Source organism: Sinohyriopsis cumingii, chromosome 11 (genome assembly GCF_028554795.1).
Source record: "Sinohyriopsis cumingii isolate HCF-2022 chromosome 11, ASM2855479v2, whole genome shotgun sequence".
Taxonomy (NCBI): domain Eukaryota; kingdom Metazoa; phylum Mollusca; class Bivalvia; order Unionida; family Unionidae; genus Sinohyriopsis; species Sinohyriopsis cumingii.
Window position 1 is genome coordinate 61703634 of NC_142971.1, and position 18509 is coordinate 61722142.

Here is an 18509-nt window from a genome sequence, read left to right on the forward strand (position 1 = left end):
CTATAGTTCTAAATTTATTTTAATCAACTTAAAGAATGTAAATAATATTAGAAATTGATTTAATTGTATGCTAAAAAAATATTTGAGAATATGGGCTGAAGTCTGCAATTTTTGTTTCATATGCAGATGAAACTGCCAGTTGTGACAAGTCCTGTTTCCAGTCCAAGCAAACTACCAAGTTCATCAGCCAGTTCACAGTCTCTCACATCACTATCACAACGCTCACCTCCCACATCCATATCTGTGCCATCTCTGACCTCATCATCAGGTGTTGGAGTTGCCTCAACAACCCCAACTCTCCTTATACCTCCACCTTCAACACTATCGACCATGTCAACCAGCATGTCATCCCATCAGCAATCTTCATCACAGCCCACAACTCCTACAGGACTTGGACCAATGCGGAGACGTGTGTCTGACAAGTGCAATCTCCCGATCTCAGCAGGTTCAGGTCAATTTCAAAACAAATCAAAATAACTTGAAACAAGTCTATCAACAAACTTGGGGGACCATAACATTTTCTTCTTTATGGCAGATATCCTTCATATAGAAATCTCCTGTAATGCAGGTTACTGGAGCCCAATGAAGTTTTTTCCTTTGAAACAGAATTTTGTTAAGAATAAAATACAAGAAGCATCAATCAGTGTTTTATCTTTAAACATTAAATCCAGGTTTATAATATTTCCACTGCATAATAAATAATCTTACTGTGCAGCATGTAAATATTTAAAAAAAAACTGAAACAGTCATGCACTTGTAGAGTACCTATATTTCATCAGGGTTTGTATTTGAGACATCAGAATCACTTTTCCAATGGTTATGGTATCCATATTCATTTCAGTTAAAGTTTTACTTACAGTTTGGGGGACATCATAGTATGGTGAGAAGGCAATAGTTTTTGCAAGTCATATAGAGTGTATGGGGGCATCATAGTATGGTGAGAAGGCAATAGTTTTTGCAAGTCACATAGAGTGTATGGAGACATCATAGTATGGTGAGAAGGCAGTAGTTTTTGCAAGTCACATAGAGTGTATGGGGACATCATAGTATGGTGAGAAGGTGAGAGTTTTTGCAAGTCACATAGAGTGTATGGGGACATCATAGTATGGTAAGAAGGTGAGAGTTTTTGCAAGTCACAAAAGTTTGGGGGACATCGTAGTATGGTGAGAAGGTCAGAGTTTTTCCAAGTCACATAGAATTTTGGGGAACATCATAATATGGTGAGAAGGTGAGAGCTTTTGCAAGTCTCAGAGTTTTGGAGGACATCATAGTGCTGTGACATTGTGGTAACAAGCAAGAGTTCATAATGCTGTGACATTGTTAATAAACCAGAGTTCATAGTGTTGTGACATTGTGGTAATAAACCACAGTTTGTGCTGTGACACTGGTAATAAACCAGAGTTCATAGTGCCGTGACACTGGTAATAAACCAGAGTTTATAGTGCTGTGACACTTGGTAATAAATGACATATCATAATGAAGAAATAATGCATTAAAGTCAGTCATAAAAGATTAAATTTGAAACATGCATGTGTTTACTTTCACCAAAGAGAATCAGACACTATTTCTACAGAATTGTAAGTCACAGGTAAAAGATGAAGATAAGTGGTTAGTATATTTGTTGTTGAACTTAAATAGTATAACTGAACTTTGTGGATACCTGAATATAAAGGATACAATACAAATGCCATATATAAGTGTAATGGATATAATACAGATACCATATATAACTGTAAAGAATACAATACAGATACCATATATAACTGTAAAGGATACAATACAGCTACCATATATAACTGTAAAGGACACAATACAAATGTTATATGTAACTGTAAAGGATACAATACAAATACTGTATTTAACTGTAAAGGATACAATACATATACAATATATTACTGTAAATGATACAATACAAATGTTATATGTAACTGTAAAGGATACAATACAAATACTGTATTTAACTGTAAAGGATACAATACATATACAATATATTAATGTAACGGATACAATACAAATGCCATATTTAACTGTAAAGGGTACAATACAAATGCCATATTTAACTGTAAAGGATACAATACATAAACAATATATTACTGTAAAGGATACAATACAGCTACCATATATAACTGTAATGGATACAGTAGAAATACCATATATAACTGGTGGGTTGGTGGTTCTTCCAGTATGTATGTATGCATGTATAAGCACTAGAGTTTTATGTATGTGTAAGCACTAAGGCAGTATGAGGTAGTATGTATGTATGTATAAGGACTAGATTAGTATGTATGTGTAAGCACTAAGGTAGTATGTTTGTATGTATGTACGTATGTATGTATGCATGTATAAGCACTAAGGTTGTATGTATGTATGTATAAACACTAGAGTAGTATGTATGTATAAACACTAGAAATGTATGTATGTATTTTAAAGCACTAGAATAGTATGTATGTATAAACACTAGAGTAGTATGTATGTATAAACACTAGAAATGTATGTATGTATGTATGTATTTTAAAGCACTAGAATAGTATGTATAAACTAGAGTAGTATGTATAAACACTAGAGTAGTATGTATGAATAAACACTAGAGTATGTATTTATAAGCATTAGAGTTGTATGTATGTATTTATGTAAAAGCATGAGTAGTATATATGCATATATAAGCACTCAAGTAGTATATATGTGTGCTAGAGTAGTATGTATGTATAAGCACTAGAATATTGTATGTGTGTAGGTAGGTATGTATAAGCACTAGAGTAGTTTGTATGTGTGTATAATCAAAATAGTATGTATGTTTATATAAGCACTAGAGTAGTATGCATGTGTATGATCACTAGAGTAGTATGTATGTATGTATAAGCACTGCTTGAGTAATATGTATGTGTAAGCAATGTGGTGGAATGATATGTATATATAAGCAGGGTGGTGGGGTAGTTTGTATGTATAAGCTCTGTGGTGGACTGATATCTATATATAAGAAGTGTGGTGGAGTAGTATGTATGTATGTATGGATAAGCAGTGTGGTGGGGTAGTATGTATATATAAGCAGTGTGGTGGGGTGATATGTATGGATAAGCAGTGTGGTGGAGTAGTATGTATATATAAGCAGTGTGGTGGGGTGATATGTATATATGTATGTATAAGCAGTGTGCTGGAGTGATATGTACATATAAGCAGTGTGGTGGAGTGATATGTATATATAAGCAGTGTGGTGGGGTGATATGTATATATGTATGTATAAGCAGTGTGGTGGAGTGATATGTATGTATAAGCAGTGTGGTGGAGTGATATGTATATATAAGCAGTATGGTGGGGTGATATGTATATATGTATGTATAAGCAGTGTGGTGGAGTGATATGTATGTGTAAGCAGTGTGGTGGAGTGATATGTATATATAAGCAGTGTGGTGGAGTGATATGTATATATAAGCAGTGTGGTGGGGTGATATGTATGGATAAGCAGTGTGGTGGAGTAGTATGTATATATAAGCAGTGTGGTGGGGTGATATGTATGGATAAGCAGTGTGGTGGAGTAGTATGTATATATATATATATATATATATATATATATATATATATATATATATATATAAGCAGTGTGGTGGGGTGATATGTATATATGTATGTATAAGCAGTGTGGTGGAGTGATATGTATATATAAGCATTGTGGTGGGTTAGTATGTATGTGTTAGTAGTGCTGGAGAGGGCAGTGAAAATTGTGTTCTATAGAAATCCATTTTCATGTGTGTTTTTTTTTATCTCTTCCTACAGAAATCCAAAGAAACAGAGAATTTTACAAAACTACAGATGTAAGACCACCATTTACCTATGCTTCTTTAATCAGACAGGTAAGTTCAGAACAAACCACTGTGATAAAATGTAGGGGATACTGTAGGGACTCCTTCATCAATCACAGTTATGTTGGCATATTAACAATGATATTGTGTAAGTTTTAATTAAGAGCTGTCCTATATCTGTATACACCCACCATACCATCGATCATTTATGTTTGTTCATCTGTTACTAATTTCGTCTCTGCACAATAACTTTAGTTGTCTGCTCTTTACATTTACTAAACTTTGTGGATAGTATGCACTTGAGGTAAGGAAGAATCCTATCAATTTTGGTTGTATGATCAAGGTCACTGAGACTAAAAAGAAAAAAAAGCATGGTTTAACTGTCAGAAAGACTTGCAATTGGGGTTAAAGAGAAAACTGTCAATTTTGGGTTTAAAGGTCAAAGATCAAGGTCTTTGAGAATGAAAAGTATAAAAGGTTTCTGTACAATAACATAGGTTGTCTATAATTTTCAGTTGCCAAATTTTGTGGATGGCTTTCACTTGGGGGTAAGGAAAACCCAATTGGTTTTGGAGTCAAAGGTGAAGGTCACTGGCTGAAAAATATATATATAGTTTGTACACAGTAGTATTAGTTCTGCATGAGGTAATTCAGCCTATCTTTGTAGATGACTTGCACTTGAGGTAAGGAATAAGTCTATTTTTAAGTCCAAAGATCAACTGTCAAGGTCACTGTGACTGAATAAGGAAGAAATGGTTTACATGGAATAGCATTAGTTCTACATCTCAGACCTGGGTCAAACTGTGTGAATGATTTGCAAATGTCAAGATGAGGAAGAAGATTATCGATTTGTGGGTCAAATGTTCATTGTTCATAGGTCAAGGGACTGAAAGAAGGATGGTTTCCACACAAAAATTTCAGTTACCTATGGAGAGGACTGTTGAATGGTGTAAGCATTCATATGAAGGGTACTTTGCATTTTGGAAGTGTTTGATGCTTAACATTTTGATTGTCTATAAAGCATTTACTTCTACCACTTAAACAGGGTGTAAATGGCAGAAATCAGTTTAAAAAATTCCTCATCAGGCAGCAAACTCTGTGGAAACAAAACTACATTTTGGAATTTGTAATTTTTGTAATTTGTTTTGGAGCTTGAAAAGATGCAAACTTATATTGTAATTCTTGTAATACATTGTTTTGCATTTATTTTTTCGTCACATTTGTTAGTGGAAATCATTTTGTGTAGTGAAGTTATGTTTGGTTTTTTAATCATTCATATTCTTTGTTATCTCTTTATAGAATATTGTCTCTTGTAATAATTGAGCTTACATTGAGAAAGAGAAGTGGGTATTAAATGTTGAATAGACATCTTGATGGTCAGCTTATTTTGAGTAAGAGAAGAGTTAAAGTTAAAAAGATAAACCTCTTAAGATTTTATATGGGGTGTGTTTTATTCTTTTGCCATATTGAGTGTGGTTGTGGATATGTAATGTACCAATGTCTGCCATATCAGGTTTGGATATGTAATGTACCATTGTCTGTCATATTGAGTGTGGTTGTGGATATGTAATGTACCAATGTCTGCCATATCAGGTTTGGATATGTAATGTACCATTGTCTGTCATATTGAGTGTGGTTGTGGATATGTAATGTACCAATGTCTGCCATATGGGATGTGGATATGTAACGTACCAATATCTGCCATATTGGGTATGGGTGTGGATGTGTAATGTACCAATGTCTGCCATATTGGATGTGGGTATGCATATGTAATGTACCAATGTCTGCCATATTGGGTTTGGATATGTAATGTACCAATGTCTGCCATATCGGGTGTGGATATGTAATGTACCAGTGTCTGCCATATTGAGTGTGGGTGTGGATGTGTAATGTACCACTGTCTGCCATATTGGATGTGGCTGTGCATATGTAATGTACCATTGTCTGCCATATTGAGTGTGGGTGTGGATGTGTAATGTACCACTGTCTGCCATATTGGATGTGGCTGTGCATATGTAATGTACCATTGTCTGCCATATTGGGTGTGGGTGTGGATATATAATGTACAGTGTCTGCCATATTATGGATGGGGGTGTAATGTACCAATGTCTGTCTGTCCCCTCATGTCACATTTATTGCAAATTTCATTTCAACACAATATGGAGTTTATGGATTGAAACTAGTTTATCATTCCATCAGCTTTTGTTACATTGAGATTTTCCATTCCATGAACGTTTGTCATGTTAAGATTTTCCATTCTATCATCTTTTGTCAAGATTTTCCATTCCATCAGCCTCTGTCAAGATTTTCCATTCCATCAGCCATTGTCAAGATTTGCCATTCCATCAGGCTTTGTCATGTTCCATTCCACAAGCCTTTGTCAAGTTAAGATTTCCATTTAATCAGCCTTTGTCACTTTAAGGCTTTCCATTCCATTAGCCCTTGTCATGTTAAGATTTTCCATTCCATCAGCATTTGTCAGGTTAAGGCTTTCCATTGCATCAGACTTTTTCAAGATTTTCCATTCTATTAGCCTTTGTCACGTTAAGACTGCATTCCATCAGCCTTTGTCATGTTAAGATTTTCCTTTACGTCAGCATTTGTCAGGTTAAGGCTTTCCATTCCATCAGCCTTTTTCAAGATTTCCAATTCCATCAGCCTTTGACAAGTTAAGATTCTCCATTCCATCAGCCCTTGTCATGTTAAGATTTCCCATTCCATCAGCCTTTGTCGTGTTAAGATTTTCCATTACATCAGCCTTTGTCAAGTCATGACTTTCCGATCCATCAAACCTTGTCAAGTAAAGATTTTTTTCTATCAGCATTTGTCACATTAACATTTTCCATTCCATTATTCTTTGTCAGGTTAAGGCTTTCTATTCCATCTGCCTTTATCATGTTCATAATGATTTCCATTCCATCAGCCTTTGTCAGGTTAAGATTTTGAATTCCATCTGCCTTTGTCAGGTTAAGACTTTCCATTCTATCAGCCTTTTTCAAGATTTTCCATTCCATCAGCCTTTGTCAAGTTTTTCACATTCCAACAGCCTTTATTAGGATTTTACATTCCCTCAGCCTTTGTCAAGTTAAGATTTTCCATTCCATGAGTGTTTGTCAAGTTAAGATTTTCCAATCCATCAACCTTTGTTAAGATTTTCCATTGCATCAGCTTTCATCAAGTTAAGATTTTCCATTCCATCAGCCTTTGACATGTTAAGATTTTTTATTCCACCAGCCTTTGTCAAGTTACAACTTTCCATTCCATCAGCATTTGTCAAGCTAATACTTTCCATTCCATCAACCTTTGTCAAGTTAAGAATTTCCATTCCATCAGCATTTGTCAAGTTAAGATTTTTGATTCCATCAGCCTTTGTCAAGTTAAGATTTTTTATTCCATCAGCCTTTGTCACATTAAGATTTTCCATTCCATCAGCTTTTGTCTGGTTAAGGCTTTTGATTCCATCAGCCTTTATTGTGTTCATTCCATCAGACTTTGTCAAGTTAAGACTTTCCATTTCATCAGCCTTTGTCAAGTTAAGATTTTCCATACCATCAGCCTTTGTCTGGAAAAGAATTTCCATTCTATCAGCTTTTGTCAAGTTAAGATTTTCCATTCCATCAGCTTTTGTCATGTTAAGATTTTCTATTCCATCAGCCTTTGTCAAGTTACAACTTTCTATTCCATCAGCCTTTGTCAAGTGATGACTTTCCGTTCCATCAACCTTTGTCAAGTTAAGGTTTTCCATTCCATCAGCCTTTGTCAGGTTAAGATTTCCCATTCCATTAGCCTTTATCATGTGAAGATTTTTTATTCCATCAGCCTTTGTCACATTAAGATTTTCCATTCCATCAGCTTTTGTCTGGTTAAGGCTTTTGATTCCATCAGACTTTATCGTGTTCATTCCATCAGACTTTGTCAAGTTAAGACTTTCCATTTCATCAGCCTTTGTCAAGTTAAGATTTTCCATACCATCAGCCTTTGTCTGGAAAAAAGAATTTCCATTCTATCAGCTTTTGTCAAGTTAAGATTTTCCATTCCATCAGCTTTTGTCATGTTAAGATTTTCTATTCCATCAGCCTTTGTCAAGTTACAACTTTCTATTCCATCAGCCTTTGTCAAGTGATGACTTTCCGTTCCATCAACCTTTGTCAGGTTAAGGTTTTCCATTCCATCAGCCTTTGTCAGGTTAAGATTTCCCATTCCGTTAGCCTTTATCATGTGAAGATTTTTTATTCAATCAGCCTTTGTCACATTAAGATTTTCCATTCCATCAGCCTTTGCCAGGTTAAAGATTTTGATTCCATCAGCCTTTATCATGTTCATTCCATGAGCCTTTGTCAAGATTTTCCATTCCATCAGCCTTTGTCATGTTAAGATTTTTTATTCCATTAGCCTTTGTCAATTTAAGATTTTCTATTCTATCAGCCTTTGTCAAGTTAAGATTTTCCATTCCATCAGTTTTTTGTCACGTTAAGATTTTCCATTCCATCAGCCTTTGTCAGGTTAAGACATTCCATTCCATCAACCTTGATCAAGTTAACACTTTCCATTCTATCAACCTTGGTCAAGTTAAGATTTGCAATTCCATCAGCCTTGTCAAGTTAAGACTTTCCATTCCATCAACCATGATCAAGTTGAGGCTTTCCATTTAAATGAAGACTTTCCATTTCATAAGCCTTGGTCAAGTTAAGGCTTTCCATTCCATAACTTTGGCAAGTGAAGACTTTCCATTCCATCAGCCATGGTCAAGTGAAGACTTTCCAATACATCAGTCTTTATCATGTTCATTCCATGAGCCTTTGCTAAGTTAAGACTTTCCATTCCATCAACTCAACTCTTGTTAAATATTTCCATTCCATTAGTCTTTGTCAAGTTCTGTTTTAGCATAATGTTTTCCATTTCATCAACCTTGGCCACTGTTTGAATTATAAGTTTGCCTATAATTGTATATTTGCTGGGGTATATACATAATGTGTATCATTTCTTGCTTTGACTTGGGCCCCAATTGATTGAAAATATGTTTTTTTTTCTCACCTTTGCAGGCAATCATTGAATCTCCCCATAAACAGCTGACATTGAGTGAGATTTACAACTGGTTTTATTCAACCTTTGCCTACTTCAGAAGAAATGAGGCCACTTGGAAGGTTTGTTTTCATTGTTTTGTTTTGCATGCGTTAACACTGAATGAGACATAAAAATCACATTTCCAGCATTAACATTTTTCTTTTGCAGCAACATTAGGTTTGGTTTGGTGTTTAATGCACAGCAACATTAATAGGTTATTTAATGCCATGGCAATTGGAGAACAGTCCCTTGCCCAAGAAGACACCATGGTATCTTACCTGGAATGTTCCGATGGTAGGATTTAAACCTGCATCATTTAAATCATTAGTCTGCCCATTAACCATGCAGCTGTCATGGCTTGTGCCTACACGTCCCCTCTTCAAGATGCAGGAGAGTGCATCAGGTCACTTCTGCCTTCCATGATAACAGGGTCATCAGCATTAAGATTTTGTGTTAAAGAATTTTCCTTCGCCTTGATAATTTGGACACGGCTGTGTGTACATTCATAAAACTATATATTATGTTGCGTTCATCTTGAGTTCCAAACATCAAGGTCAAAGATAGGTCACAGAATCCTGATTTCCACACATAAACTATTATGATTTCTGGATCATACAGCAAGCAGGCTCAAAGACAAAGGTCTTGTTTTAAAATTTCTGAATGATTCTAGCATACTCCCTCTATAATAGTGAATTTTCGATGGAATTAATTGAAGGCTTGTTTGTAGTGAAAACTGATGAATCAAAGACATGAGGAACATAAACAAATCCTGCCTTGAACAAATTTTGATTTAATTTGATCAGACAGTAAAAAACTGAGGCACATTGCAGGGTTACATCTAGGATGTGCAGTTTTGAGAATCCTAATTGAATTGTTATTGTTGTAGGGTTTAATGCCATTTTTGAGCACTAGAACAGTTATTGATGGTGGCTAGTATCAGTGGTGGAGGTAGAACCAGGGAAAACCCCAAAAAGAACCACCAACCCACAAGAAACTTCTGGCATCAAATTGAATTGAAAATTTTGTGCAAAATGTTTGAATCTGTGCAAAGACCATTGACTGGATACAAATTTTCACCAATCATTTCCAGTAAATGTAGGAATGACCTTTTGCTTCTGTACAGTTTATACTTATATGAACTGTTATTTCAGTTGAATGAAGAGCAATGGTTGCAGAGGAATGCCAGATTTGGTTAACTAATGTTAAAGTGTCTTTAACAATAGAAATGATTTTTAATTACATTACAGCTAAATGTGATTAAACACATTCATTTCATTCAAGACAATGTACCCTTTATTCAGTGGCTTCAACATTTCTTGGCTACCATTATTGGTTTTCCAACCAATGAAATGGTGGTCAAGAGTTTGAAACACAGAGGTACTTGATTGTGCTTGGTGTATGTTGATAACGATAAAGGCATTAGAGTAATTATAGCAGTAGGGCACTTATGCTGTATCAGCATGGGCTGCCATCTTGAAAATTTAGCCAACATTCTCCCTGTTGACACTGTGTTGGTATGGGCTGAAATCTTAAAAATTTAGCCAACATTACCCTTGTTGACACTGTTGGTTTGGGCTGCCATTTAAAAAATTTATCCTACATTGCCTCTGTTGACATTGTGTCGGTATGGGCAGCCATGTTAAAAATGTAGCCTATATTGCCCCTGTTGACACTGTGTCAGTATGGTCTACAATCTTGAAAATTTAGCCTACAGTGCCCATGTTGGCACTGTCAGCATCAGCTACAATCTTGAACATTTGGCATACATTGCCCTGTTGACACTGTCAGTATAAGCTGCCATCTTGAACATTTGGCCAGCAGTGACCCTGTTGACACTGTCAATATAAGTTGCCATCTTGAATATTTGTCCTGCATTGACACTGTGTCATAACAGAGAGACACGGCACTATTTACCATGGCAGTAAGATGTAAATTCCCTCATCATATGTATCAGGACTGACATCTTGCATTATAGGACTAGGTCGTATCTTAATCCATGCCATTTTGTTCTATTGATGAATTGCAGTGTAGACTTCAGTGATAACATTGGCACCACACACATGATGTTCAGCAGCATGTTGACTCATTTCCTTGAACTTTCAGAGAACAAGTTTGTACTGGATGTTTATATGGAGTTGTACTGTCTTTTGACAACAAAGTTCAAACATTTATTGCTGTGGATGGACATAATGAATGATTGACTGTATGTGGGAAATGCAGCCTGGTTGCAATTTATTACTGGCAAGTGTACAAAGATTCTTTGAAAAATGAGCTAAAGAAAGAGAACATGAATTTGAATTTTCATACTTAAATACAAGTGAAAAAAGTGAATCATTTTATGCAGTAGCAAAAAAGTGGCCTTTCATAAGGGGTGGCCTTCCTTAAGTTTGATAACACAGATGTGAGAAATAACTACACACAAATTATGAAAGGTATACCTAATTTGTAATATTTAATACAGTCATTCAAAAATCACAGTAAGGTTATGGAACTGGTGTGATAAAACTTGTATAACTGTTATTTAAAATAGGATTATCTCCCATGGTGCAAATCCACCTCTATAAAATAAGGCATAAATAGCTGGCTGTAACTTGGTCTGTCGATTCCGTACAGTAGAATTTATATTGATGATGCTTATATGAATCTTTCTGACGACAGATTTTCACTTAGTCAAACTGTGTTCACTTTTTGCTTCTAAACTGAGGATGTCTGATGACATTTTGCATATTTTGCAATGACCTATTTCGACATTGGCAGTTTCTAGTTATTACGTGAGATGCTCAGCATTTAGAAAGAAAGTGAGCTTGTTACCTGATCGGCTGCTTTTCGTCTGATACCCATGCAGGTACATATAATAATTTACAAGGGACATTTATTGTAATAATTTATAATGGAGAAGCCAAAGCTGCTAACATACTGACATGACTTGAACTGAACATTACTGTACTTCTTAGGTGTTAGTTATTGTCTTCTTGATAATTATCAGTTATAATAATAACCAGTAGTTACAATGGAAATAGCCAGTAATTATCAAAATGACAAAATCTAAGGTCAGCCAGTGTGGGTATGTGAGAAAGCTTGCCAGTAGCTTCTCGTGGGTCGGTGGTTCTTTCCGGGGTTTTTCCGGGTTCTTCCTCCATCATTAATACTGGCCGCCATGTATAGCCTATCGTGTGCTGAAAAATGGCGTTAAAACCCACAACAACAACAACAAAATCTAAGGAATACACACAATAAGGATAATTGGATTACTTGCTTCCTTATGTGGAATAAAGTTACTTTATTGGCAGAGAGGAAAAAATGTAATTCTCATAAACATAGAAATTAACAAATATTCATGAGATTTCTATCTGTAACATTCATTGTGTCCACTCTGCTGGCCAAATTAGAGGGGTGGCCATCCTTGATGGGTACTTTTGAATACCGTGCCATTGGATTTTTTCCACGTCAAGCAGGTGATCATTGGTCCAGGGGTACAGGAAGGGTACTACTGTAGCACTCCTGTTCTTTATGGTCAGGTTTTTTTTTGCTTTGCTTGGAATCCACAACTGTGACCTGATTGGCCCCCTTTAATACAACATTAAAGGGAAACAGTGTCCAGATTTACTAAATCCTAGATGCAGCCCAAACCTCGGAAGTTCGATCTGACAGAACTGAAGATGATTATTAGTTTAAGTTGAGATACCTGTCTGTAATTTATTTTATTAGACAAACTGATTACAGACCTACACAGAGGGGGCTTCCAGCAGGTCATTGTCTACCTAAGTTCTTCTTCCACCAAATATACTGACCACCATGTATAGCCTATCATGTGCTGAAAAATAGCATTAAACCCAACCAAACCAAACCAGACTTCGACAAAAATAAAATAGGTTGGGTTTTATTCCATGGCAGTTTCATGACTTAGTATTTTGCTGCCATGGGAAAAATTTTGACCTAAATTTTGGCATAAGATTGAATTGTGGGAGGTTTTGTGTGACAGATGGATTCATTAATAATTTACTGTTTGATGAAAGTGAGAAGTAATAATGACATGGAAGACTGAATTCTAGTTTGCCTAATATTTCATTTAATGAAAGTAATTGTATTGATTATCTTTGCAAATGCGTGGTGAATTTTAAAACTAATTTATTAGCTCTGCTTGTCATAGATGAGAAGGGTTTATAGGATGGCCTTTCGTCCGTTGTGTCTTGTCAGTGTTTCAAGTCTGTCATCACTACACTACTTGGAGGATTGCCGGTAAATCCCATGTCAGTATGGTTTTCAAGATGGCTGCCATGGTGGACATATTTGGATCTGAGGGGCACACTTTTCATATATCAACAACCAGACCATGGCTATAGTACATGCTTGAAATTGTCTACTGACAGTGGAAGACATTCTTATCAAGTGTGTATCGACCACCCTGTGAGACAGAAATTCTTTCTGATGTGAACTCATTGTAACTTAAGGATGATCTTAACAAAATAAAATATTGGATTTTATGTGGGATTGCAGTTAGTGTAACCAATTTTGACAATATATTAGAAGATTGTACATCATAGTACCTTAGCTTTATCTTTTATTTTATATACCTTTTTCAATATTTTATTTAATATATATTTTACAGTATTTTATTTAATGTACATTTTATGTTATTTTTAGATCTATTGGATTGTTACTGTGTAGTAATTTATATTTGGTTTGAAAGGCTTTATTTTCCAAGCTTTTGTTATGAAGTTCTTTAGCATTGCAATTCTGGAGCTTGACCTTTCATAGATCGATGTGGTCAGTGTTTTGTTGATGTGCTATTACACATTCATTGAAAGACTTGTTATGATGTCTGGTTGTACCTCCAGCAGGGCCAATAGATTTTCCTTGACCTTGTGTATTCCAGTAAAATATGATCCCAATTTTGTCCTAAAAATATCTAAATTGACCTTTTCAAATGACAGTTAAATTCTCTGTTTTGTTGTATTTCTAAGAAACAATGAGAAGTAATAAAACTAAAACTATTCGTCAGTTATTTTATGGAAAAGGAAAAACATTTTGTTACTAGATTGTATGACTTTGCTAGATAATTCTTTATGACAGCACTGAAACATGCTGTGCTTAGGTAGGTTAACAAAAAGTAGACGTTTTTGTTTTTATTCTAAAACGTTCCAGTTCAGCTAATTGATGCACCTATTTTCCCAATTCCATTTGCTACATGCATCACTTAGGAAAAGGTGGTAAAAATTCCCAAGGCTGCATTGATGTCATCTTGTAAATCTATTCTTCTCAGAACAGATGAATGTTTTCTTCATGGCACTCTCACCAAAGCTATGTGATATCATTTTGATATGAAATGAAGATGTTGCCAATATGATTTCCAACTTGGCTGCCAAATCATTGTTACACCTAATAAATGATGGCCATGGTTCCATAGGATTTCTCACATTTCTTCCTATTAAATAAAAATGGCACTTCCAACTTGGCACCAAATCTTGTTATTGTTATATTTCGTAAATGATGGCTATTTGACATACAGAATGGACAGCATGGTAGCCATCTTAATAAAGAATGTTATGGTTACTTGTAAATTTTTGGTAGGGTTCATGGGCTTTTAAAGAACCGACTTAAGTTAGTACTAAATGAAAAGAGTACCAATTGGGCATCCAGTATGGAAACAGTGGTGGCCATATTGAAAATTTTGTTACTGATAATTCTTCAGAATTGATTGATAATCATTTCTTGGATATCTAGTTGGTCCTAAATGAAAAGGGTGCAAACAAGAACTCAGTTTCAGATGCTTTTAATCTATGTTCTTCATGCAAAACACCCCCAACTGACTTGGGTCATATTTTAATGTACAGTCTGTCAACAGTTACACTGACTTAGGTCATATTTTAGAATACAGTCTATCAACAGTTATACTGACATAGGTCATATTTTAATATACAGTCTATCAACAGTTATTCTGACATAGGCCATATTTTAATGTACAGTCTGTCAACAGTTATACTGACTTAGGTCATATTTTAAAATACAGTTTTATCAACAGTTATACTGAAATACTGGTAGGTCATATTTTAGAATACAGTCTATCAACAGTTATACTGACATAGGTCATATTTTAGAATACAGTCTTTCAACAGTTATACTGACATAGGTCATATTTTAGAATACAGTCTATCAACAGTTATTCTGACATAGGTCATATTTTAATGTACAGTCTGTCAACAGTGATACTGACATAGGTCATATTTTAGAATACAGTCTATCAACAGTTATTCTGACATAGGTCATATTTTAGAATACAGTCTATCAACAGTTATACTGACATAGGTCATATTTTAATGTACAGTCTGTCAACAGTTACACTGACTTAGGTCATATTTTAGAATACAGTCTATCAACAGTTATTCTGACATAGGTCATATTTTAATATACAGTCTATCAACAGTTATACTGACATAGGTCATATTTTAATGTACAGTCTGTCAACAGTGATACTGACATAGGTCATATTTTAAAATACAGTCTTATCAACAGTTATACTGAAATACCGGTAGGTCATATTTTAGAATACAGTCTATCAACAGTGATATAGACATAGGTCATATTTTAGAATACAGTCTATCAACAGTTATATTGACATAGGTCATATTTTAGAATACAGTCTGTCAACAGTGATACTGACATAGGTCATATTTTAGAATACAGTCTATCAACAGTTACACTGACATAGGTCATATTTTAGAATACAGTCTATCAACAGTTATACTGAAATACTGGTAGGTCATATTTTAGAATACAGTCTATCAACAGTGATACTGACATAGGACATATTTTAGAACACAGTCTTTCAACAGTTATACTGAAATACCGGTAGGTCATATTTTAGAATACAGTCTGTCAACAGTGATACTGACATAGGTCATATTTTAGAATACAGTCTATCAACAGTGATACTGACATAGGTCATATTTTAGAATACAGTCTATCAACAGTTATACTGAAATACCGGTAGGTCATATTTTAGAATACAGTCTATCAACAGTGATACTGACATAGGTCATATTTTAGAACACAGTCTTTCAACAGTTATACTGAAATACCGGTAGGTCATATTTTAGAATACAGTCTGTCAACAGTGATACTGACATAGGTCATATTTTAGAATACAGTCTATCAACAGTTACACTGACATAGGTCATATTTTAGAATACAGTCTATCAACAGTTATACTGAAATACTGGTAGGTCATATTTTAGAATACAGTCTATCAACAGTGATACTGACATAGGACATATTTTAGAACACAGTCTTTCAACAGTTATACTGAAATACCGGTAGGTCATATTTTAGAATACAGTCTGTCAACAGTGATACTGACATAGGTCATATTTTAGAATACAGTCTATCAACAGTGATACTGACATAGGTCATATTTTAGAATACAGTCTATCAACAGTTATACTGAAATACCGGTAGGTCATATTTTAGAATACAGTCTATCAACAGTGATACTGACATAGGTCATATTTTAGAACACAGTCTTTCAACAGTTATACTGACGAGCTATATTTGAAGATCTAGTCTATCAACATTTATACTTATTTGGGTTATAGATTAACTTGGGTTATATATTTAAATGGGTCATATTTTAAAATCCAATCTATTAGAGGATGAAATATCACAGATTTGTATGTGCTCAAGCAACATCACTGTTGCATAAATTTAGAATTTGTTCTTTGAATAATCAAATTTAGCATATTCCAATCTTTTTTTGTTGCACAGTGCACACCTCAGTAGATACAATTTGGTGATTATATAAAATCAAAATTAGTTTTTGGTTGTAACCATAATCTTTGTTTACTATTAAGACATCCAAAATTGAACAGTGACTCTACCATGTTTGTAAATTTCAATATATTTGGTTTCTGATTTTGAAATCTCTGGAACAGATTACTCTTTGAATATATATTACATAGTTTTTTTTTTCTTTAAATGACAGACACACTAGTTGTATGTGTGTTGCTATATTTTTATACACTGACACTTGTGCCTGCATGTTTAAAATAAATTTACATTTTAATTTTCATGCCTGGACCATGGAGTCTGAAATAAAGGATTCTTATTTTGTACTGTGTAGTCCTTCTGAAGAGATGGCCACATTGACATGTGCTGAACCTAATGGTCAAACTAAAACACTTCCTAAATGAAGATGATACAAATGTGACCTCTTGAAATCTTGTAAAAACAACTTTTTCAGAACAGATGGAATCACAGACGTTTATTTTCTCACAAAAATTGTTACAGATGAGACCAAACTTGACTTGTGACTCTATTTTGACATTGTTAGAGACAGGCTCAATGATCTTCTGTCCGTGATAGGTTCAAGGTCAAAGGTCATGACAAAGAATTTGTACAAAGAGGTATCTGATGAACGTGTTGATTCAAACAATAGTTTTGTTGCCAAATTTGGTATGTTGGAGTTCCTCAAGAATATCATAGATGGCTTTAATGCTCCAGTTAAAATAGGAAATAGACTTGTCTTGGTTTCCTGGAAATTCCTTTCAGCCAGTAGAGTGTCTGCACCTTTGAAGGAATCTTGTTTTTAATTCCTTTCATGTTTGAACAGGGGCCCCGAGTGGCCGAGTGGTCTAAAGCGCTCTTCGTTACGGATCACTGCCATCTCACCTCTGTCTGCGGCTGTTCGAGTCTAAGATTCAGCCAATGTGGGCATGTGAGAAAGCTTGCCAGTAGCTTCTCGTGGGTCGGTGGTTCTTTCCGGGGTTTTCTGGGTTCTTCCTCCACCATTAATACTGGCCGCCATGTATAGCCTATCGTGCTGAAAAATGGCGTTAAACCCAACAACAACAACAACATGTTTGAACAGTGAAATAATGAAAAAAATGCACTGTTGTGATATAGCTTATTAAATTGTGAGTTTGTTTCATATGATTACTCAAATAAATTGTTGTGTAAAAAAGTTGTTTTAATGGTGCATCAGAAGCATGGATAATATCACTGTGGTGACATAGTTAATAAATGATGTAAAATTGTAACCATTGTCAACGGGATATGTTGGGGGAGAACTGTAATGTTAATTATATTTTCACTTAAATGTTAATGAAGGCAATTAAACAGGAACTTTCTTTAAATTGTATATTCTTTATGTTTAGTAATAAAGTAGTAACTTTGTAATTGTGTTGTTATTCTCTGTATAGAATGCAGTGCGACACAACCTTAGTCTGCACAAATGTTTTATGAGAGTTGAGAATGTTAAGGGGGCTGTATGGACAGTGGATGAAGTTGAGTTCTACAAACGGAGACCTCAAAAGTTGACAGGGTATGTTTACATGCATTAAAAGCATATTTTCAATTACCAAAGCTCATACAGTAGTTAAAGTATTTGTCAATGCTCATCATTTTGGGGAGATTAATTTTGAAGGATTAGTTTGATTAGCAGAATTCCAAAGAGATATAAAGTTAGAGAATGTCAGACTGTGCTGCAGATCCTGAATTAAAACCAGCTAATTGCACAGGTAAATTGGCACAGGTAAAATTGGAAGAAAATATAGACGACTAATCAGACTACCTTTCTTTTGAGTGTTTACTTCACTGTAGCATTGACACACATTTTAACTAGCTGTGACATATTTTTAGCATCATCTCTAACCC

At 34.9% G+C, this 18509-nt stretch overlaps 1 protein-coding gene across 4 annotated transcripts in view; it reads left to right on the forward strand.

Moving 5' to 3' along the window:
• Positions 1-18509, forward strand: part of LOC149788551 (forkhead box protein P1-like) — a 143103-nt gene that overhangs the window by 102998 nt on the left and 21596 nt on the right. For 3 of the 4 annotated variants that reach the window (XM_089974580.1, XM_089974581.1, XM_089974578.1), the window contains 4 exons: positions 127-451; positions 3772-3848; positions 8840-8941; positions 18056-18177. In XM_089974580.1, the coding sequence (XP_089830706.1) occupies positions 127-451; positions 3772-3848; positions 8840-8941; positions 18056-18177 (626 nt within the window). The remainder of the gene's footprint in view (positions 1-126; positions 452-3771; positions 3849-8839; positions 8942-18055; positions 18178-18509) is intronic. The other variant, XM_089974579.1, reaches the window with a different exon arrangement.